Source organism: Dichomitus squalens, assembly GCF_000275845.1.
Source record: "Dichomitus squalens LYAD-421 SS1 unplaced genomic scaffold DICSQscaffold_7, whole genome shotgun sequence".
In the NCBI taxonomy this organism is placed as follows: Eukaryota; Fungi; Basidiomycota; class Agaricomycetes; order Polyporales; family Polyporaceae; genus Dichomitus; species Dichomitus squalens.
This window is the reverse complement of record NW_006766889.1, coordinates 363,340-383,058: the sequence shown is the minus strand read 5'-3', so window position 1 is coordinate 383,058 and position 19,719 is coordinate 363,340. Positions and strand designations below refer to the sequence as shown.

Sequence of the window (19,719 nt, the reverse complement as noted above, 5' to 3'; positions counted from 1 at the left end):
TGTAGTAACTTGGTCATTGGGACTAGTCTGTCGCTGCCTGCGTGAAGACTAGCTTTCGTAGGTCTCGTGCCTTCGTGCCGACCTCCGCTCTGCCCTCGTCGAGTTTTCTGTCACGTTTATCCCTCTCCCTCTCTCTTTCCCCTTTCGGCTCCTTGCCGCTCGCCTACGGGGTCGTCGCCGAACGTCGACCCGAGTCTACGCGCCTAGTCGCCGCGACACGAATCGTGAGATGATATCGCCTGTCATCGACAGATAACCTACCAAGACATCTCAGAGAGGCACAAATCGCGGTAACCCAACCATGGTCTTTCCTTAGGGATGTGCAGTAGGTTTCCAATGATAGGAAGAGCAGGTGGACCAGGTGGGAGGGGCAGGGGTCCGTAAGGTCTGGTCGTTATACGATGCAGGCACACAGAGAGGATGGCGAATCCCAAGAGTATTAGTACCGCGGACGGTGGGGCCCAGGGCAACTCCACGATATCAAATTGAATACAAGCATGGGTGTCTGGGACCTAGCTCTTGTATACATACCAGAATCCAGACGGTTCCATTGTTGAGTTCGAAGCACATCGCTCCCTGCCGAGAGAGCGGCACAATGCGATGATACGCAAAACCATACTGCACAAATGGCACAATTGTGCACTAAAACCGCGCCGCTGTCCAATGCGGCAAGCTTGATGCCAAGTAGGTGTAACATTGTCGCTACGATAAGAGACCACGATGGTCATCTGGTATATGACTCTGACGTCCCGGCACGCACCTCAGCTTCGTAGGAACGCCTCGGCTCGCAGGCGTGCGCCACAGTGAACCTAGTTCTGTCTCACTATCGTACTTCTCATGCAGTTCTTTTGTTCAATGAAGAGTAGGCCAGGTATTGAGGAATCATGACAGAAGTACAGTGCAGAGTCATTCGCGAGCATGGACAAGCACTTGGCCAACGGTGAAGGTGATTTGTGGCAGCACCAGCATACTTGAAGGCGTCGAGGTACGAATGATTCATGAAAGTTACAGCGCCTTGCATAAGTCCGTGAACGCGCGGATTTTTTTCTCTCCGGCGTCTAAACTACCCGACCTGCCTAAACAGGCCATATCACGGTCACAGGGACTACTCCATGACAGCGCATCACGGCCCCGTTGGTTGACCACACGCGTACCCAGGTAAATCCACAATGTTTTGAAGTATGGATATGCGTGCGGTACTTCCATGTCTGTATTTGAGTGCCCATTGGCCCCCAGGGGATCCTGTACCCTGATCTAAACAGGAGGTACCATAGTAAAGGTGCAGTCGCATATACATGATCATGCCTGAGTCAGTGCAGTAGCTTCAATGTGTTCTCAACATGTTTCATCAACCATATGCATGTTAGACTCTCAAGCACTTCGGAGCGACTTGAGGCTGGCCACCCACAGCATCGCAAGTGATGTAATTATTGGCAAGGGCCCGTTTGATATGATCTCGTGCAGTGACTGTTGCCCTCATGCAAACTATCTCCGTGCACCATAAACACTGTATGACTACAAGTACTTATGCACGAGTCTACTGGGCCCATGGCATACTCACTCTTGGAAATGCCAGTGGCCCAGCTAGCGGGCTCAGCCTCAGGGGAGCTCTCACTACGGGCACCGCCTCGAATCGTTCTTTGTCAAAGGGCTGTAGAACCTCTGAGCAAGTACAACTTTCCCATTGCCGACCCTTCAGTGTCCTTTGGCACGCGTCGGCAAAGGGACAAGTTACGACTGTCCCGAAAACAAACCTCCGTTTCACGCGAAGGGATCCCGAGCGCTGCCCGTCGTGTCTGGGCCTGTGACCATGATGTGGCCTGTTTAGGCAGGTCGGGTAGGGTAGACGCCGGAGAGAAAAAATCCCGCGCGTTCACGGACTTATGCAAGGCGCTGTAAAGCGGGCCACTTTGTAGCGCCCGTGATATGGCTCAGTCTGTGGTCACGTGATCCAGGAATTTCTTGTGCGCTTAAACGGAAGTCTTGCATTTGGTAGACCGCAACCCCAGCTCGATTGTTGTTACTCCTCCCCTTCCCTCTTCTCTTAGCGCTATGCCGTCAAAACTGAAAGGAAAGCAAGTGCCTGCAAGGGAGGCGTTTCCTGTGAAAGCACAAGTCAAGAGCAAGAAGCCTATCCCACCAACGAAGCTGCAGAAACGCGCTGACAGTTCCTCGGACGAGTCGGAAGAGGAGGCGGACGGCTTGGACGCGGAAGACGATATAACGTCTGGATCTGAGGAGCAGGACGAAGATTGTGAGGATGTTAGTGAAGACGACGGCTCTGACGAAGAGGATGTGGACGAGGAGGGCATGAACAGGCTCATGAAGGCGCTCGGAGAGGATGGTCTGGACGAGTTCGCGCAAGAGCAGCTGCGCGCCCTAGACGAGGACGAGGATGAAGACGAAGATGAGGAGGAAGCGGGAGAGGCCGCCTCCGGAGACGAGGAAGAAGAGGACGCGGAGGAGCAGGAGGGTTCAGGCGAGGAAGAGGATGAGGATGAGGTAGAAGAGGCAAATAAGGCTGGTCCCAGTACAGACATCGCGATAGCCGTCGACGAGCTCTCGGCTGAGGAGATGCTAGACGCGGATGCCATGCCTCGACAGAAGGTCGAGATTGACAACAAAGTGCGCTCTATACTACGAGCTCGCTTTCTTCTCTATCTAACGACCATGCGTGGAAGATCGCTATGGAGCGCATACGCGCGACCATCGCACTCGGCCCCTCATTACCGTGGACTGAAACTTTGACTGTCACATACCCCGAGACCATTAACGTTGACGTTGAGGACGACCTTAACCGCGAGTTGGCGTTGTACGTATGATTTCCTCCTCCCAATCTCATATCCCCCTCGTACCTTCTTGACTGACCCTCCACCCTCTTCGCGCGCAGCTACAAGCAAGCCCTACACAGCGCGCAAACCGCCCGCTCGTTCGCACAAAAAGCCAACTTTCCATTCACGCGCCCCGCCGACTACTTCGCCGAGATGGTCAAGAGCGACTCGCACATGGAGCGCATCCGCCAGCGGCTGCTCGACGAGAGCGCAGGCATGAAGCGCGCGGAGGAGAAGCGCAAGGAGCGCGAGGGCAAGAAGTTCGGCAAGCAGGTGCAGCTCGAGAAGATCAAGGAGCGGCAGCAGAACAAGAAGCAGATCGAGGAGCGGCTCAAGGGCCTCAAGCGGAGTGAGTCTTGCGTCACCGAGCGTTGATATCCTTCGCTGGGATCGAAGCTAATCTTGTATTGCCATACAGAACGGAAGGGTGCACTGGACGGCGACGCAGGCGACGGCGAAGACTTCGACGTCGCAGTCGAGGACGCGATCGCCGACCGCCCCTCCAAGCGCGCCAAGGGCCCGAATGGCAAGCCCAAGCTCCCGCGCACAGCACGCGACAAGAAGTTCGGGTTCGGTGGTCCTGGTCGGCGATCAAAACAAAACACGAAGGACTCCACGGACGCCTTTGTTCAGCGCGGCGGGCCTGGAGGCAAGGGCAAGGGTAGCAAAGGTGGGAAGGGAGCTAAACCGGCGCCGAAGCGCCCTGGGAAGAGCAGACGGATGGCACAGCGGAGCCGGTCATAGCGATATGTGAACCGTCGTAGACAGCGTGAGTTGGTCGGTGTGTAGGGTCGTTACGCGTGCCATGTCATTTGTTGGACTGATAGTTTGGGAGGCAATATACGCATTCATCTGACGTGGTCAATCACGCATATGACAAAATGGCTGGAAATTAGATGTCATATCCGGAACCTTTGCCTCTGGTGCTATGCGAATGTACGAGACTGTTCCTATTACGCTGGTCTCTACATACCGTCTTGCAGTGCAGTGAAGTAGTGCCTCTTGGGTGCTGCGCGTGTCATCTTGTGCTACAAGCGCCTATGTCCCCACAATCGCCTACTGTCTAGAAACCAAGTTATCTGCAATTGAGGAGGAGTTCACAAGTGCAACTTCACATACAGTAGTACAGCGAATATCCTAGTCAATATTGGTACATAGGGGGAGACCTCTGTCTCGAAAAGAGGTCCCTACCAGACCGTGCTTTTAAGAGAGACGACACGACCAAGAAAGCTGGCCGGCCTCGGAGACCACTCGAGAGCACTGCAAACGAGCACAGCCATACAATCTTACAAAGCTACGGACGTATACACTCTCAGCTCTCATAGCTGGTGGTATCGTGAAACCTTTTCGCTTCCACATCATCTCGCAACGTCTGCGATCAAGAAACGTCAGCTCGGTGCCATACGAAGACCGAGAGGCCGCTGCCACCCGCCGCGGACCCCTAGCACGAGGTGCAAAATGCAGACAAGACTCGGACGCACCGCTCGTGTGTACCGGGAGCCTGTAGTGATCGCCCGGCCGACATACGGAGGATAGTCCGTCATATCGGTCATCATGCTATCCCGATCTGAAACCAGAGTACGCTGATTGAGCGCGCTGCGCTGATCATAGGCGGCGGTGCTCATGCTGCGCTCGTCGTACGGGGCGAGCCGTACGCTTAGCTGTTCGTATGCAGGCTGAGGATACGAGGGCTGATCGACGAACTCGATGGTCTGCACGAGCGTAGCGCGCATATATGTAGTGAAGGTCGCGCCGCCGAGGTGTGTTCCAAGCGAGGGATCCGGGTCCAGAGATGTAGCAGATCATCAGCACGTCCGATGCAAGACGTGATTTGACATTGACAAGCGGAAGATGGAGGGAGGAACCGGGAGACTGATCAGTCAAATTCGCCGAGTTTGACGAACGGGTCGGACGTGGACGTACCGCCATCTGCTGTCTTGAGGGCACGGGCAGGGGTGGCACCTTGCTGACTGGCCTGCTCTGTGCCGCGAAGAATACCGTGGATGGCTTTGTGTTGTCGAGCGAGGAATCCATGACGATCTTGCGCAAGCCGACGCGGGCGTTGAGCCTAGGGAGCGGATATATCAGCGAAGGACTCAGGGGAGAAGGACGGGCAGATTCATACGTAGCAAGCATAGAGATGTTGTAGACTAATGGTGAGGGATGGTCTGCGTCAGGACTGAATACGCATATGTCGACGGCGTGGTCACGCACTCTTTGACAGAACGTTGTGGAACGCGAGCCACACGAACGTTCGCGGGAAAAGGATTTTCTGAAGAGATGTCAAGGTCGGCGCGACAGATGACTGTGGGAAATTGACAGTTCACTGACAGTCAGGAAAGTGAGCACCTGGACCCAGCTAGTACCTATCGGTCAGCACGCAGAACCCGGCGTGGAGTTGGATGCACTTACGCCGCGATTGCGCCTCTGTTGACCATAAATATGATGATGCGGTTGAGCATGACATTTGTTCTATTTGTTTTATAAGGTGTTATGGCTGCGTCAACTACCGAGAAGACGGCTCAGAGAAGCATACAACTGCTCACTTGGGTCGGCCGCCAGGGATCTTCTCGCCCCACAGATACACGCACCACGTAATGGTGATTCCGATGTCCACGATGTTACCCGTGATCCAGTTGGCGATGAGCGGGTGCTGCAAATACAGTTTGAGCCGCAGCTCCGTACGTTGTGACAGGAAGGAAGTAAGGCGACGTACAACAACTTCGGGACCCGCAGTATCCAGCCACGATGTGTCGTGCAAGCTGTGTTGCCAGGTTACCTCGTAAGGGACGTGGGCTGTCAGTCTGAAAACTCACCTGACGGCAAAGATGACTGTTGTGCGGCGGTCAGAGACGAAGATCATGCCAGGTGAGAACATGCGTACCGACGACGAGAACTTGGAGGCGAATCAGCCAAATTAGCTATCGCTGCTGATATGCTTCTGTAGAGCAGGCGTACCCCATGACACTACAGCTACAACACCCTGCGGAGGCTGTTCAACACAAGGTCACCTCCACACTACAAATGGGAGTTACTCACAAAGAACAGAGGAATGTACCACAGGTGCGGCCGGACTGCGGGGCCACCGCCTTAGTGACAAAAGGTCGAGGAAGCAAGCAAACCTAGACTTACGATGGTACATGCGCAGGATGAAGAAACTGGCAAAATTTCAATCAGCGAGAAGTCATGCAGAAGCAGGAGCCTCACATCTGCACAATGAATACCACAGTGTACTGCGAGCATATCACAGAAAGTCAGTGTATTTGCCTCCGGGAAGCCGAGGGGTGTTACACACGGTGACCAGAAGTTCAGCCTGAGTGTCATGATGATTAGCTAGTGGACGCGACTACGGACTCATAGTAACATACCTGTGCGCTCCTGCCAATCAAAGAATGTGTCAGTACCCGCTTAGTGATTGTAAAGCGGACAGAACCCTACCAAACCTCCTGACGAAGTGCTGATACATTATTGAAATTTGAGATCAGATAGTAGTAACATGCATGACTGTCAAGAACGAGTGTAAGGCAGTCGAGAGCCCTAGACGATTCGTATGAGCCTAGTGAGGGCCTAGAGATTCTGTCCATGTGCCCACCATAAGACGCCAACCTATGCGGGCCGCGAGTGAGTCGACTCGTTGTTTTGACCAGGAAGAGAACCCACTCACAGTCAGCTTCAGCACCCTTGGGTCCTGAGGAAATTGTTCGTAGTAATAAAGGGTCTGCAAACATGTGGCTCCGAAGAGACTAGAGCGCAGCGATAGGTCAGGAATAGGGAGCATTTACAGAAGGGGCACTGACACTCCGGTGACGATGACAGAGATCAGATACACGCCGTATGTGCTCCCGAGCTCAACAGCGGGAGACGCACCGGTGGCAGGGACGATAACGGTAGAGGCCATGGTGCGACTGAGTTGGACAGTGCCTCGGGTGACCGAGATATATAGCTGGAAACCGACGGAGTGATGATGCGTTGATCGAGGGTCGGACAAGTGCTACCGTACAAATTGGCTGGAAGCGTTACCAAGGTTCGCTGACATCTCTTGACGCGGTCGATAAGGTCCTTCTCGCAGCAGTGTGAGATGATTCCCACAATGTTGAACGTTCATCGGAACTTTTGATGGCAAACTTTGTCCGTATACGTCACCGTGCTCGCCGCACAAAGTGCCTCTCACGAAGTACTTGCTGCACCAGGGATAGGTGACACTGCCCAGGACCATCGTGTTCTGCCATTGGACAATGTATCCGCGTGCAAGGTTCGACAAGAGCGATGTGAGCGTAGGTTCGCCTAGTCTCCATCATCTGCCAATAGCTTTGTTTCAAATGAGATGGAAACGCCAGACGTCAAATATCCAGAGAATCTTCTGACCACGCCCTTACACGTTCTTCGTGTCGATTCCGGGCAAGAGCCAGGATGTGCATCATTATCGGCGAGTACGCGAGACGGACAACGCTTTCGGGCTGGGAGAGATGCGTCTGATGAGCGGAGGTCAGTCACACAAACGAAACATAGAAGACTGATTAACTGTACAGGTGATTTGCTATGAACAGTATGTACTCACCACTAGTACTGAATTCTTTCCTTACGTTGTGATCCAGATGCACAGCTCCGGCCTCGGAGCGACCGCCACATGCCCTGTTAGATGTGCAGATCGTGCCATCGTAGACAATGCGGGGAGCAAGATTATCTATTGGTTTATTGCATCCCTTGCAGCGCTGGACGAGAAGATGGTAAGAAGACGATGATGGGCCCGAGTCGGACGGCGCTGTCGACGACTTCTCATGCTACTGAACCGCCCGCAGTCGGCAAAATCCGCCTCCCAAACCGGGCACTTTCCCTTTTCCGACTCTGCACCGATCAGGATAAGTCTTCACACGCCAGGGACAGTTTCGATGACGTTCTCGACCATGGCCAGCTCGTTGTTGCAGTACTTGCACATACTGACGACGACGACAGCCACACCGACAATCACTGCCCCACTACCTTCTACCATGTCTTCTGCGTCAACGCCATTGCCATCAAGCGGGTACGCTTCTCCTGCACCATTGCTCACTACTCCTGCTCCCCCCAAACCTAACAACGCTGCCCCCAAACCGAAACCGGTCAATGTGTTTTCTAACGATGGTTCGTTCCTAGAACGCTTCCAGCGACTGAAGAAGGTCTGTATCATGTGTTGTTTCTGTGTTGCATAGCATTGAGACACTAAGAATTGCTGCGATCTTACAGGAGGAGGATGAGAAGAAGAAGCAGGAGGAAATTCTAGCCAAGTGCGGGTCCTTCACCCTCAATCTCTCGTGCATTGCCACTAACCATCTCCGTCTCCCCCACAGGAAGCGCGAATTCGACAATCGCTTCGTAAGTGATGTCCGTATTTGACCTGATCGTGAGTCCTCATTGTCTCGCCACAGAAAAACCGGGGCAAGCGCCGTTCTCCCGATACCTCGAGCTCCACCCCTGCCACAGAGAATCCCGCCAAGAAGGCTAAAGTCGAGGAGCCGTTGAGTGAGTCCTCACATTCTGGTATCGCTAGCGTATCCGACGAGAGTACTGAACGTACACAAGACCAATATAAGAAGGAGCTACAGAACTATGCGGACCGGAGCCTGAAGGACAGCGGAATTGGTGTGAGACCCTTGGTCAAGTGAGCATTCCCATTCTACACTGCAATCGACAATTTGTGTATGTGCGTCTGCCGCTATTGCATCCCAATCGAGATATCGGCTCACAAACTGTCTTCTAGTTTTATGCGTACTTCTTTTCCCTGGTCACTGGGTACTACCTATAGTTCTTCGTATTCCGTACATAATGATCGAAGCAATCCACCTTTGACACCCCTTGCACATACCGTTCCAGGTGACTGACGAAATTGGCATTGCATCCATGCGCCACAGTTCTAGACTCATGCTCTGTCGAGTTTGCAGTCGTCCTTCCGGACTTACTCTGCATTGTTCAACCCTGTGCGATGTACGGAACGCCTCCCTCTTCCTGGCTCTCGAGACACCGCAGCCGCGGGACGAACAGTCCCGGGCGTATACCTTGCGCCAGTTGCTGCTGAAACGACTCTCGCTTAGCGGCAACCCGCGCAGCCACGTCTTCCTCCATATATTCGTCTTGTGACGGCAACCTTGGCGGAACCTTCCACTTGTGCACAGATACGGCGTCGATTGCATCGCCGCGCTTCCTGCTATTACTGCTTCCCACAAGGTCGTCGGCGGTCTTATCGGCGTTGACGCCTTCGAGATGGAGGTTCGGGCTTGACGCACACACACTGGCAATCTCACCAACAGGTCCGTTCGACAAGTACCGTCGTTCCTCCCGCAGACGTTCGCGCTCTTTCCTGGCCTTGAATGACGGGGTGACAAAGCTGGCCGGGAGTGCCTTCGCGAGCCGTTCTGCGATCGCGAGACGGTGCATCCGCGAGTTTGCCCTGCTTTTGTTTTGGTGCTTGTCTGTTGCGTTCGGTTCGGTTAGGCCGTTCGCGCTCACGCCTGCCGACGCTGTTACGGCAGATTCAGAGATCGAGGCAGCGCCTACAGGACCTTCGACGGTTCTTGTTACAGGTGTCGCCCCTCCTACAGATACCGCAATTGCACCCCTGATTCGCGAAGCTGAACTGGCCGCATGTTCAAGTTCTTCGTTCGGGGTTCTGGTTCTTGAGCCCCAGTGGGCGTGTTGCGCCTGTGAGCCTGAGTCTATTCGCAGTGGTCCGACCCCGCGCGGAGAGTGAACGGTGATCGTGTCATCTTGTATTGCCACTGTTGTCCGATCTGACATCGGAAGGGGAGCCGTCGAGGCCATGTCGGTGCTGACACGCCTTCTCTTAGGACTATTCGAGGCGTCGTCTTCTTGGTCCAAATCATGGGCTGCAGTAGGCCGCTTGCGGAGATTGCGGAGGTCGAGGAGAGGCTCTGGGCTTCCGTGGGTAGAAGATCCGACAGCTACGGCCACACTGCTAGGAGAATCTTTTGCATGGTGTGTATGCTGAGGGGAGGCGTGGGCAGCTGGAGCGAGGAGGGACGCAAGAGGAGCGAGGGTGTGCCCGTGACTGCGCGACGGACGTTCGTCCTTGTCCTTGAAAAGGCCAGGGGGCTGTCTTGTCCGCGTGGCCGGTGTGGGGATAGCGATTGCCTTGTCCTTCCGAGCTGTATTGAGCGCAAAAGGAGAGCTCAGTATCGTTGCACGGTGGGGCGTCTGCGGCTTTTCCGCCTCGCCCGCGACGGCGGTATTTAATGTTTGTGGTCGAGGCAGCGTTATACACGGTTGCGTACCATCCTCCGCAGAAGGTGGCGAAGAGGACTTCAGCCAATGGGTCAGGCCTTCGGATCCCCGCTTTGACGACGGGGTGAGCGGCAAGTCACCAGGCAGCTGCACGACCCGCGAAGGGCCCGCGGCAGGCTGCTGCGGAGTGACCGGCGACGAGACCAAAGAGGGAGACGTCCTATCCGCATTCAAAATCGCGTAGAAGCGCTCCTTTGCGGGAGTCCCAGCCTGGTCTCCGAAGAGGTAATTCGCAAAGAACTCGTGCTCCTCCTCGTGATCGTCGTCGTCAGTCTCTGAGTCGGGTTCGGGGGACCGGAGGGCCTTGGGAACATTACGGTTACGCTCGATGCGGGCCATCGCGGCTGCCGCCTCCGCCATAGTCGCTCTCCCCTGAAAAACTCGTTTGGGCTTGTCTGGCGCGCTGGGTGGTGGCGGGGGCGAGGAGGGTAGCTCCGGATCCCGAGCGGTACCTTTGCTACGGAGACGTTTGGAAGGCTGGGCAGGTAGACTGGAAGCGGACGGACGATGACGTCCATCAAGGATCTGCTCGACCTTGTGGCGTAGAGAGCTAGGGAGATATTGCTTCATGACGGACAGCTTCCTGCGCATGCGACCGCTGTCTGCCCACTTCTCCGCGATTTCCCGCGCACCGTCGCCCTCGAGGTTCTGAAAAGCAACGTCCTCGCCTTCACCACCTCGCATGGCAGCGTCCAGCTCACTGAGCTCCGACGCGGACGGTGCGACGCTCTCGTGAGTCGACGGGGAGGCTTCAGCCAGGCAGCCAGCGAACATCTTTTGTATGCAAGCCGCGTCTAATCCTTTCAGAGTCGGATCGAGTGTGTTCGGTACTACGCGCCGCGGCTTGAACAATGAAACAAGATTCCGCAGTTCTGGCAGCGTTGAGTGTCGTGCTAGCGGGACAAGCTATGGGGAAACATGGTATCAGTGCCCGGCACGCGCATATATTGACTACCGTACTCACCAGCACGTTCACCTGCTTGCCTCTCTGCAGCTGCTCTCGGGTTTCTTGGAGGTACCTTTGCCACGAATTCACGTCCATATTCACTGGATTGACGTAAACCACGTGATGGCCGCTGGGCGTGTGGGACTCCCGACCGACGACCCGGACGTGCTCGCATCGCTCGAACCGCTCGCAAGCGTGGAATCGTGTCGACGACTCGTCCCTAGTGACAATCATCTGGAGGAATGGGTCGCCCGATATATGTGCATACACGGAGTGTTTGTAGCGGTCAACGTGTATCTGAGCGACACGTAAGCGGAAGCTCGTTGAGCAGGTGAGCTAAGTGCGGAGTCACATACTGTGGTATCGAACCTTTGGGCCACTGCCTTGTAGATATCTTCGTACCCCCAAGTCCAGAGATTGAGGAAAAACCGTGTAGTAGAGGGGTATAACGCCATCAGTCCAGTCAACCCTGCAGCTGCTTCGACCTGGGTGAGGAAGATTAATACTCATGTATTCGTAACTAGTGTACCACGTACCTTGGGTGGGACTTCATAATCGTTAAGCAGGCATGCCGTGTCAAGGTAGATGGCGTCAAGGGTAGAAAGCACGTGGGCGGACGACGAAGAACGTGGATTGTGAACATAACGTTGAATGTAGGGATTGCGCTTTAGGTTCTCGAGGAACAATGGCTCTGCCCGCAAGTCTCCTGTGTGCAGCACCGTACCTTTCGCTCCCTCCACAAGGAACCTAGATATCATGTTCACACATCAACGCCACTCGTAAGCGATAGCCGAAATGAAAATTTACATAACAGCGCCTGGGCAGTGGTTAGCATCGAGCAAGGTGATAGTGACGTCCTCTTCGTTATTCAGGATGAAGCGCGTCGGGAGGTGGATATGAGTAGCGCGCTATATGCGCAAGTCTCTTGTTAATGAGAAGCCGCATGATCACGGGGAGACGACCACACACCAACAGATCCCTCGAGCCCGCATAGTCTACACTCCCATCGTCCATCCGCTGTGGTTCGACCCGCAAGTGAGAAAAAGCCCGCACATTTTCTGCACGTAGTTCGGCGTCGCGCAAGGCACGTTCAGCATAAACCTGGTGGCGGAGTAGCATCTCTTTTGCGTCGTGCGAGCACACGACCGTCTGGGCAAACGATCGTGCAGACAGGCCTATCAGGTGGTCCGTGTGAGTGTGGGTGAGGAGGTAGAGATTGGCTGTCTTCTCTCGCCCAGAGAACGAGTGTGTCGACAAGGCGGGGTCGGTGAACTGGTCAACGCGGATGGGGTATGGGGGAATGAAGGCGTTGTAGGGTGTTCCCTGAGGCATGGCAGCTGCTGCAAAAGAAAAGGAACGCCTGAAACAAGCCGGATACGTGGTTTTTAGTCAAGGGCCGAAGTTGCTTGAGGATGGAACAGCTTCTGTGGCTGGAAGCGTTGTGGTTGTGGTCTAAGGCATGAAGAGGACGTTATTACACAACATAAGATACAATGGAGCGGGTTCCACTTACCCTTATATGTACGTGCGCTGATGTACAATAATCGGAGCAAATAACCCGCTTCTGGTCTTGTTCACGTTCGCATTCGATGATGTCACAAAGCTCTGGCTATAGTTGATGGACGTCGTGCACCAGTTTGCGTTGATTTGTCGCTGGGTTTGCCAATGCGTCTTGAGGCACCCAAGAAATATTCACAGCATAAATTAAGAATAATTAGAGGTCGCAGGGAGTCCAGCGACAGGAGGGGTGGAAGACGGTCAGGAGAGGTTGGGCGGGAAGGACACAGTCGCGCTGCAGCAGCACGCGTGACCGTGGGTTGCCGGCAGCGTGTCAACCGTCACAGATCACGTGTATCTCTGTCACCTAAGATCGCTCCCGTGGCCACGTCTGACTGGGGGCTGAAACGTATGCTCTGCTCGAGCTCTATGGTGCAGTTCAATTAGTGGCATCCACTTTTGTACGCAGTTAAGCGCGCGCTTAATGATCACGTGACATGGCCTTACTTTCGAGTCAACGGTTTTTGCTCAGCGTGTCGGGCGGGGTCGGCGATGCTTGGCCCGCCACTTGGATTGACCGACATACCATATATAGTATAGTACATACCGACCACGATACAGCATGTAGAGTAGTATGCTTTTTCAATCACAATACTACCTGATTATCCCTGTCCCTGATACTCACCGACAACATGCCTCGACGAAACAAAGCCCATATGGCGGCCGCCGCACGCGCTCAAGCAGGCCTTGCAAGAGCTCGCCAGGCCGCGCAGATGGAAGCTCAAGCGCAACAAACCTCCATGGACCCACTATCCCAAGATGCGATAACGTCCGAGTCTGAGTCTTCCCATGACCGCTTTGAGGACGCCGATCCTCCCGAGTCCCTTCGCGATCTGGCCGTGGGGGATCCTCCCGTGGCTGTAAGCTCCCCGGAAGATGCTGGACAAGGGGATGTCTCTGGGGAGGAATCTGTTGAGGAGCTCGAAGGCGATGAGCTCCTCGATAACCTGGAAGTGCAAGCAAAGTCAGCGTATGTCGGACTTATGGAGCTGAAGAGCAGACTGCAGTGGGCACGAGCGGAGAGCGAGCTCAGGGGGGTTCGTACCGGCGGAGCTGCGCGTACTGTCCGAAAACACCGCCAGAACGAGCAATCGAAGGAAATGTCAGACGCTATAATTCGCAATTCGTAAGTAAAGCATCTTCCTTGAGATAAAACAGAAACACTCATCAATATATTTGACAGCGTTGAAGCGGAACGATTCCGGGCTTTTTTTAAGCCAGAGAAAGCCAAAAGTTTGGAAGGGCCAGCACTCACCGCAAACGAGCAAGCCCGCCTCGCTGGCGCGACCGCTCGTCAAGGCAGCGATGCCGACTTTGCGCGGCTGCAGATCCCGTCGAAGGTTGCTCGTGTTGCAGGCAAGGGGTGGACATTTGTCCCACCTGAAGACGACCTGCGGCCGGAGACCTTGCCCGCTGGTGCACGAGAGGCCGTTGCGCAGGCGATTGCAGTGGCGAGGCACGAGTCCGACGCCGCGTTCCTCAACCGCATGTCCGCGCGACGAGTTCGCGACGAGCTCGTTGAAGCCCCCGACAACCCGAAGCGCGTCCGTCTGGACCACGAACAGGTTCTTCGTGATGTCCGACACCCCTCGCTTGCCGGTGCCGGGGAGCATGCAGACCCTGGGCTCCACGCTGTTGAGCGCGGCGAAGAAGATGGTGGCAATGAGCTCCGTCTGCGCCATCGCGACACTGTAGAGCGCGGCGGAGAAGACGGCGAATTGGATCGCGTTGAGCTCCGTCTGGATCCTCTCGACGCTGTTGAGCGCGGCGGAGAAGACGGCAGAGGGCGCGTCAAGAGCGGCGACCTGGAACTCGCAGACTTCCTGTCTGACATGTCAGAAGATGTGGAAGATGCACTCTCCGATGGTACGCGACAAGAACAAGACGAGTGGTACGAAAACGAGAGCGTACCTGAAGCCGTTGTCTCATTCCTCCCCATGCCCGCCCTCCCTGTCCCCTCCCCATCCCATCCCCTTGTTACAACCCCCTCGACCATCCCAGCTGTCCCATCCCCATCCTACCTGGCCCCAATCCCATCCCAGAACCACCCCGCGCCCTTAACACCCAACCCCGCCACACTCCCCCCAAAAAACACGACGTACCTGTGCACAAGGCCCGCCAGCTGGTCCGAGACGCGGCTCGAGAGGCTCGTCGGGAAGCCCTCGCCGACATGAGGAGGCTCTTGAACTCCCAGAAGACCGTCCTTGTGGGGGGGGTTAACGGCTTGCAGTCGTACCGGGCGCGGGCGATTCAGGCCTGCCTCTACTTGATGGACCGAGAAGGGCAGGGGATGATGGCGGCGTCCGAGGTGGCAGCACGAGCCAACCTCTTCTCCGGGAAGTGGGGGGCGCGACTTGTCCGCAGGTGGACCCAGGCGTGGGTGAAGACGAGGACGCTGCCAGAGTCCCAGCGTGGGCGGCATGCGAAGGTTTTGTCGGTTCTCGGCCATCCCACGGTGCGCGCTGCAGTGCGCGCTTACCTTCGCTCTGAGAAATGGAGTCAGGACCCCGTAAGGCTCAAAAAATTATTCAATAACGAGCTCAATGCAGCGGAAGCCCTCGAGTATCGTCGCGTTCTCGAATCAGAAGAAATGCCCAATGGGCTCAAGGATTTTGTTACGACCGTAATTCTCCCCCAGTACCATCTCAAACCTGGTCGCCTCGGACTGTCCCGCTCAACAATGCGCCGCCTGCTTATCAGTGAGGGCTTCACCTGGTCCGAGCACCGGAAAGCCGTTTATTACGATGGCCACGAGCGACCCGACGTCGTAAAGGATCGTAATGAGCGCTTCATCCCGGCAATGCAAGCCATTCGATATCGCCTTGTCCGATACAAGGTTGGTGCTGTGGATACTGAAGAACATCCTGATCTCCAGTTGAATGGTATCCTCGTCCGTCCTCGTCTTGTGCTTGTTGCGCATGATGAGATGGTGGCTCAGGCGCATGACGGGAAGCGGTGGAGCTGGCTGCTCAACGGAGAGTCTCCGCTCAAGAAGAAGGGTCCTGGGCGGGGGTTGCACCAAAGTGATTTCATTTGCTCAACTGTCGGGTGGTTGCTCGAAGCCAGTGTTACCCTGGAATACGGCAAGAATCACGAAGGATTCTGGAACGGTGAGCTTTTCTGCAAGCAGGTACATATCATTGCTATTTCTGTATATGAATCAAACTTATGCAGTTATTGTCACAGTTGACAGAGAAGTTCTTCCCCGCATTTAAGAAGGCACACGGAGATGGGTACATTGCATGCATACTTGTCGACAACTCACAGGGCCACTCAGTATATGCACCCGATGCTTTGCGAGCCTCCAAGATGAACCTTAACCCGGGAGGAGCGCAGCCTCACATGCGTGACGGATGGTACTTACGGGACGGTGAGAAAGTGACACAGCCGATGAATTTCCCCTCCGATCATCCATCGCACCCCAACCAGCCCAAGGGGATGAAGGCTGTTCTAACGGAACGTGGGCTATGGCGTACAGGGCTTCTTATGAAGTGCAAGGGGAGCTGTGCGGAAGATGCTGTGGAATGCTGTGCAACACGTATTCTCGAGCGACAACCTGATTTCGAAGCTCAGAAGTCACGGGTACAAGAGATCATTGAGAGTGAAGGTCAGTGGATTGGCTGTAATGGGTAAACTCAATCTGAGATGTTGATAGGTCATATCTGCATATTCTTGCCAAAATTCCACTGCGAGATCAATTTCATCGAGTACTTTTGGGGTGCGGTGAAGAACTGGCTTCGAGAGCACTGCGATTATACTTTCGAGACTCTCCGGGAGAACATGCCGAAGGCACTTCGGTCAGTGTCAGTTGAGCTGATCCGAAAATGGGAGCATCGGGCTTGGAGGTTTGTTGACGCATATGCTGAGGGCCTCGGAGCGCGGGAGGCACAGCAGAAAGTGAAGGAATTCAGTTCGCGCAGGTATAAGTCCCACCGCCGTATCCCGGAGCAGCTGGCACAGGCGATGGACGCCACGTAGCATTATGTAATATTATCTCTTTAGTAAATAAACGCCCGTGTCACGTGCTGCGGCCTTACTAATGAGGTCAACTTTGCCAGTTTTGACCCGATCGAAAATCGCGTTTAGGGATCAGTCCCTCTATTCAAATCCTTACAATTGACAGATTATGGGAGGGTTTCATAACAATCTAAGTGACTTGTAAGGCGGCGCTTAAGAGCGTACAAAAGTGGATGCCACTAATTGAACTGCACCATAGCAGAACGACGCCTGGGCTTGCACAAACACCTGCGACAGACTGAAAGTAGTGGCCAGTATCATAAGAAAGTCCTAGGACAGGTACAGGTACAGATACTTGGTGCTTACTATTGGCTGTACCATGTCGTCTTCGGGAACACTACAAGCACGCTGCACGGACACTGGATTCGGAGAATATACATTGGTACTGATGGTATGCAGGACGATTTGGACCCTCCATCGGCTGAATCACAACGTCACCCCTTCAGATTCTAATGGACGGACCTCATCTCGGGTATGCAATTGCCCAAGAATATAGGAGCATTCGCGTCTCCGACTGCGCGATTGCATTTCTTCAGATGGCTCAGGAACGTGTCCTTTCGCGAGAACTGCTTGCCACAACCGCCCCTCATCACCCAGCCACGATAACTGAACTCGCGCGCGCCCCCCGGGACGGTGTGCGCGTCCGGCGAGTCTGCGGGAACCCCCACACAAGCCCAGAGGGCATCGCCGTACTTCCGCTTGAGGTACACGGTGAAGTGCCCGATCTCGTGGCGCTTGAGCTCCTGGATGCGAGAGGTGGTCCTCTTACAGAAGCGGCACCGCTTCTTCCCAGGCTTCGCGTGGTTTCGACCGTATACGAGGTAAGGCCACTGCCGGAAGATCTGCTTCAATCTAGGTGCAGCCTCTCGACGGGAGGGGTACCCGCCGTGGTTTGCTAGCTCGTGAGCTAAGGGGTCGGGAGAGGAGGATGGGGATGGGAAGGCCGTTGTCGTGAGGCTGCAGCTCGATGCTGACGACGCCCTTAACGGCGTCGGAGAAGGCGAAAACGGAGAAGGAGCTGATACGGAGGGGAAATGGGCAGGCACCGCAGCAGCCTGGGTGGAATCATCGGGATGTTGACCAAACGACACCGCGTACGCTGTACCGAAGGGGTGGAATCCTTGGCCCACAGAGCAAAGTGCTGGCAGGATCTCCGCCGTAAATTCCGGGATCCTGTCCCGTATACTAGGGTCGTTTAGCATCTCCAGAGCCAAGGAGGCGTCCCCGAAGAACAAGCCTAGGTCGACGGCGGCTTCAGACATGCTGTCAGCTCTACAGACATAAACGGTCAGCCAACACGCGCAGACATGAGCGTCGAGGGAGACGAACAAGGGAGCCGGCCCTCTGTGTACATATCTTGTCCCAGAGTGTTGAGTGACGGAAGAAGGGGTCGGGGAGACTTGCGCCGTAGGAATACCAGATGAGGCCATGGTGCATAGTGAGAAGGGCCAGGAGTGAAGGGGAGTGGGGGTTTTCATATGGGAGGGCGAGGGCTGCAGCACCGTACTTCCCACCTCGTCGGTAGCACGTAGGTTGTAGGCGCTGTATGGCGTGGTGCGTGACCCCATGAGGGACCCTGAGCAAGATTGGAAGACTGAAGACGAGTGGGAGTGCATGGGAAACCCGATGCAAATGAATCGACAACTTAGAGGGGGGGATTGCGCACCAAGCGAGAGTACTCGACGTTTGGAGGGACATATCTGTGGAGGACTCACCAAGTTTTAAACCACTCAATCTCTTTGTCCTCCTGCACAGACAGAACGCAACCATGATGGCGAGGAAACTCCTCACCAAGGTTTCTTTGTGCTTAGCCTTGCCTCAATTCATCGCTCGAGAGTAAATGGAAATACATTCTCGATTGAGCCTGCACGGGTTACTTCGGAGTGGCACGGCAAGCTCCGCGGCATGAGGATGACGAGGCTGGTGGCAGAGTGTCCAAAGACTATTAAGGGTTGTGATTTCCTTTGTGTTCCCGGAGAGGCAGAGTGCGTTGGGAGGAGAGTCCGGGGAAAGAGGGCCAATCGTGGACGTACAGAGCGCATATATCCAGCCACCTCGGGTTTATGTGGTATCTCCAACGCCATTTGTTGAACGTCCGTTGCAGGACTCATCCGTGTGAGCAGCATTTGCAACCGGTCGGAGGACAAGAAAATATATTCTGCCTGCAGCACGCCGCCGGTGTCTCCCATTTGCTGCGATATCTAACCTTTTACGAACATCACATCAGTGCCGGTCGAGCAAGAGCGGAAGATTCGCAAGGAATTATGTCAGGAATGAGAAGGGAAACATACTCCATGTCTCAGATACAAGAAAACACTGAGGAACCGAATTTTCGGAGTCCCACTCGCGAATCTCAGCCGCCTGCTTTGGACGTTCCGCCGACAAGAGTAGCCAAATAAGGCTAAAGTGACACTCCAGCTGGTCGCATGATGGTGGAGGTCGGCTACGCCAAGTCAGGGTTCCATCCATCATATCGCATCTCCATCGGAGGGAGCAGGCGTCGAAGTTGCTCTGGCAGGGTGTCGAGCGGAAGACAGTCTATGTCGTTTGACGTAAATGCTTCAACAACCGAACTTCAGTCTTTAGCAAGCGCCTGTGACTTTCGTTGACACCTACAACGGTACACATCGAGAAGCACGGACCCTTCCTACACTCCGTCAACTCTCTTTCCTTGTGTAGAAGCTATGATTTGCACGATATCTCTTCCATCTCCCCATATTATCGGATCAGGATGTCTTTCAAACGCATACAACATCGATCCGCATGTCACGGTCCGGCGAAGAGCCTAGCCTCCACTCGGAGGGCTAAGAATGTCCCCTTCAGTACAAGAGACGATCTCTGAGCCCACGTGTAGATCTAATGCAACGTTTTGTGCCGCCAGATGCTTACTTCGATCACTGGGCAAGCACAATATTGTGCAACTAAATCCACTCGACGACCGTCCATCATCGACAGGACTATCTCCTGAGCTCATTGCGTGCAGGATTATAGTTGAAAGCAACGACTGTCGCGCTGTACATTTTGGCCGCCACACCCACCAGCATTACGTCGACATGCACTTCGTTGTATGTGTAAGTAGCAGATACCACTACA

The 19,719-nt window shown here is 54.8% G+C and overlaps 8 protein-coding genes across 8 annotated transcripts; 4 read left to right on the top strand and 4 right to left on the bottom strand.

Moving 5' to 3' along the window:
• Nucleotides 1-2,310: 2,310 nt before the first annotated feature.
• DICSQDRAFT_55482 (eukaryotic rRNA processing) lies at nucleotides 2,311-3,575 on the top strand (the record flags this gene model as incomplete). The annotated part of the gene is made up of 4 exons (XM_007363751.1): nucleotides 2,311-2,625; nucleotides 2,682-2,812; nucleotides 2,891-3,180; nucleotides 3,250-3,575. 4 exons carry the CDS (start codon nucleotides 2,311-2,313, stop codon nucleotides 3,573-3,575), a joined length of 1,062 nt encoding a protein of 353 aa, XP_007363813.1.
• Nucleotides 3,576-4,131: 556 nt separating this feature from the next.
• On the bottom strand, nucleotides 4,132-7,205 carry DICSQDRAFT_179263 (uncharacterized protein). Its single transcript, XM_007363750.1, has 22 exons — nucleotides 7,197-7,205; nucleotides 6,629-7,139; nucleotides 6,496-6,574; nucleotides 6,424-6,437; nucleotides 6,270-6,368; nucleotides 6,200-6,209; nucleotides 6,127-6,144; nucleotides 6,039-6,064; nucleotides 5,964-5,989; nucleotides 5,871-5,905; nucleotides 5,790-5,814; nucleotides 5,716-5,727; nucleotides 5,648-5,663; nucleotides 5,548-5,593; nucleotides 5,378-5,484; nucleotides 5,244-5,303; nucleotides 5,163-5,190; nucleotides 5,046-5,103; nucleotides 4,957-4,981; nucleotides 4,755-4,899; nucleotides 4,313-4,543; nucleotides 4,132-4,203 (listed from the first exon to the last, which is right to left on the bottom strand). Exons 2-22 carry the CDS (start codon nucleotides 6,727-6,729, stop codon nucleotides 4,144-4,146), a joined length of 1,221 nt encoding a protein of 406 aa, XP_007363812.1. The 5' UTR covers nucleotides 6,730-7,139; nucleotides 7,197-7,205; the 3' UTR covers nucleotides 4,132-4,143.
• A 592-nt stretch (nucleotides 7,206-7,797) lies between these two features.
• Nucleotides 7,798-8,663, top strand: DICSQDRAFT_179262 (uncharacterized protein). Its single transcript, XM_007363749.1, has 4 exons — nucleotides 7,798-7,987; nucleotides 8,055-8,183; nucleotides 8,237-8,511; nucleotides 8,569-8,663. Exons 1-3 carry the CDS (start codon nucleotides 7,820-7,822, stop codon nucleotides 8,471-8,473), a joined length of 534 nt encoding a protein of 177 aa, XP_007363811.1. The 5' UTR covers nucleotides 7,798-7,819; the 3' UTR covers nucleotides 8,474-8,511; nucleotides 8,569-8,663.
• A 114-nt stretch (nucleotides 8,664-8,777) lies between these two features.
• Nucleotides 8,778-12,384, bottom strand: DICSQDRAFT_160484 (uncharacterized protein; the record flags this gene model as incomplete). The annotated part of the gene is made up of 6 exons (XM_007363748.1): nucleotides 8,778-11,012; nucleotides 11,071-11,349; nucleotides 11,409-11,537; nucleotides 11,589-11,799; nucleotides 11,860-11,960; nucleotides 12,022-12,384. The coding sequence occupies 6 exons, from the start codon at nucleotides 12,382-12,384 to the stop codon at nucleotides 8,778-8,780; spliced, it is 3,318 nt and encodes a 1,105-aa protein (XP_007363810.1).
• Nucleotides 12,385-13,903: 1,519 nt separating this feature from the next.
• On the bottom strand, nucleotides 13,904-14,538 carry DICSQDRAFT_125764 (uncharacterized protein; the record flags this gene model as incomplete). The annotated part of the gene is made up of 3 exons (XM_007363747.1): nucleotides 13,904-13,931; nucleotides 13,990-14,432; nucleotides 14,521-14,538. The coding sequence occupies 3 exons, from the start codon at nucleotides 14,536-14,538 to the stop codon at nucleotides 13,904-13,906; spliced, it is 489 nt and encodes a 162-aa protein (XP_007363809.1).
• A 157-nt stretch (nucleotides 14,539-14,695) lies between these two features.
• Nucleotides 14,696-16,587, top strand: DICSQDRAFT_56257 (uncharacterized protein; the record flags this gene model as incomplete). Its single annotated transcript, XM_007363746.1, has 4 exons — nucleotides 14,696-15,324; nucleotides 15,571-15,739; nucleotides 15,796-16,056; nucleotides 16,339-16,587. Coding segments are annotated over 4 exons (1,308 nt in total), but the record flags the coding sequence as incomplete, so codon positions are not given.
• Nucleotides 16,588-16,896: 309 nt separating this feature from the next.
• DICSQDRAFT_125763 (uncharacterized protein) lies at nucleotides 16,897-17,888 on the bottom strand (the record flags this gene model as incomplete). The annotated part of the gene is made up of 2 exons (XM_007363745.1): nucleotides 16,897-16,963; nucleotides 17,089-17,888. The coding sequence occupies 2 exons, from the start codon at nucleotides 17,886-17,888 to the stop codon at nucleotides 16,897-16,899; spliced, it is 867 nt and encodes a 288-aa protein (XP_007363807.1).
• A 196-nt stretch (nucleotides 17,889-18,084) lies between these two features.
• On the top strand, nucleotides 18,085-18,588 carry DICSQDRAFT_134690 (uncharacterized protein; the record flags this gene model as incomplete). The annotated part of the gene is made up of 1 exon (XM_007363744.1): nucleotides 18,085-18,588. A coding segment is annotated over one exon (189 nt), but the record flags the coding sequence as incomplete, so codon positions are not given.
• Nucleotides 18,589-19,719: the final 1,131 nt, after the last annotated feature.

What these genes read in the sequence shown, in the direction of transcription:
- DICSQDRAFT_179262 (XM_007363749.1), top strand. Translation starts at nt 7,820, where the DNA reads ATGTCTTCTGCGTCAACGCCATTGCCATCAAGCGGGTACGCTTCTCCT. An exon ending in GCTTCCAGCGACTGAAGAAG is followed by an intron (nt 7,988 to 8,054) that starts GTCTGTATCATG and finishes GCGATCTTACAG; the next exon opens with GAGGAGGATGAGAAGAAGAA. An exon ending in GCGAATTCGACAATCGCTTC is followed by an intron (nt 8,184 to 8,236) that starts GTAAGTGATGTC and finishes GTCTCGCCACAG; the next exon opens with AAAAACCGGGGCAAGCGCCG.
- DICSQDRAFT_179263 (XM_007363750.1), bottom strand. Translation starts at nt 6,729, where the DNA reads ATGGCCTCTACCGTTATCGTCCCTGCCACCGGTGCGTCTCCCGCTGTT. An exon ending in CATCCTGCGCATGTACCATC is followed by an intron (nt 5,906 to 5,963) that starts GTAAGTCTAGGT and finishes GTGGCCCCGCAG; the next exon opens with TCCGGCCGCACCTGTGGTAC. An exon ending in AACATCTCTATGCTTGCTAC is followed by an intron (nt 4,900 to 4,956) that starts GTATGAATCTGC and finishes TCCGCTCCCTAG; the next exon opens with GCTCAACGCCCGCGTCGGCT.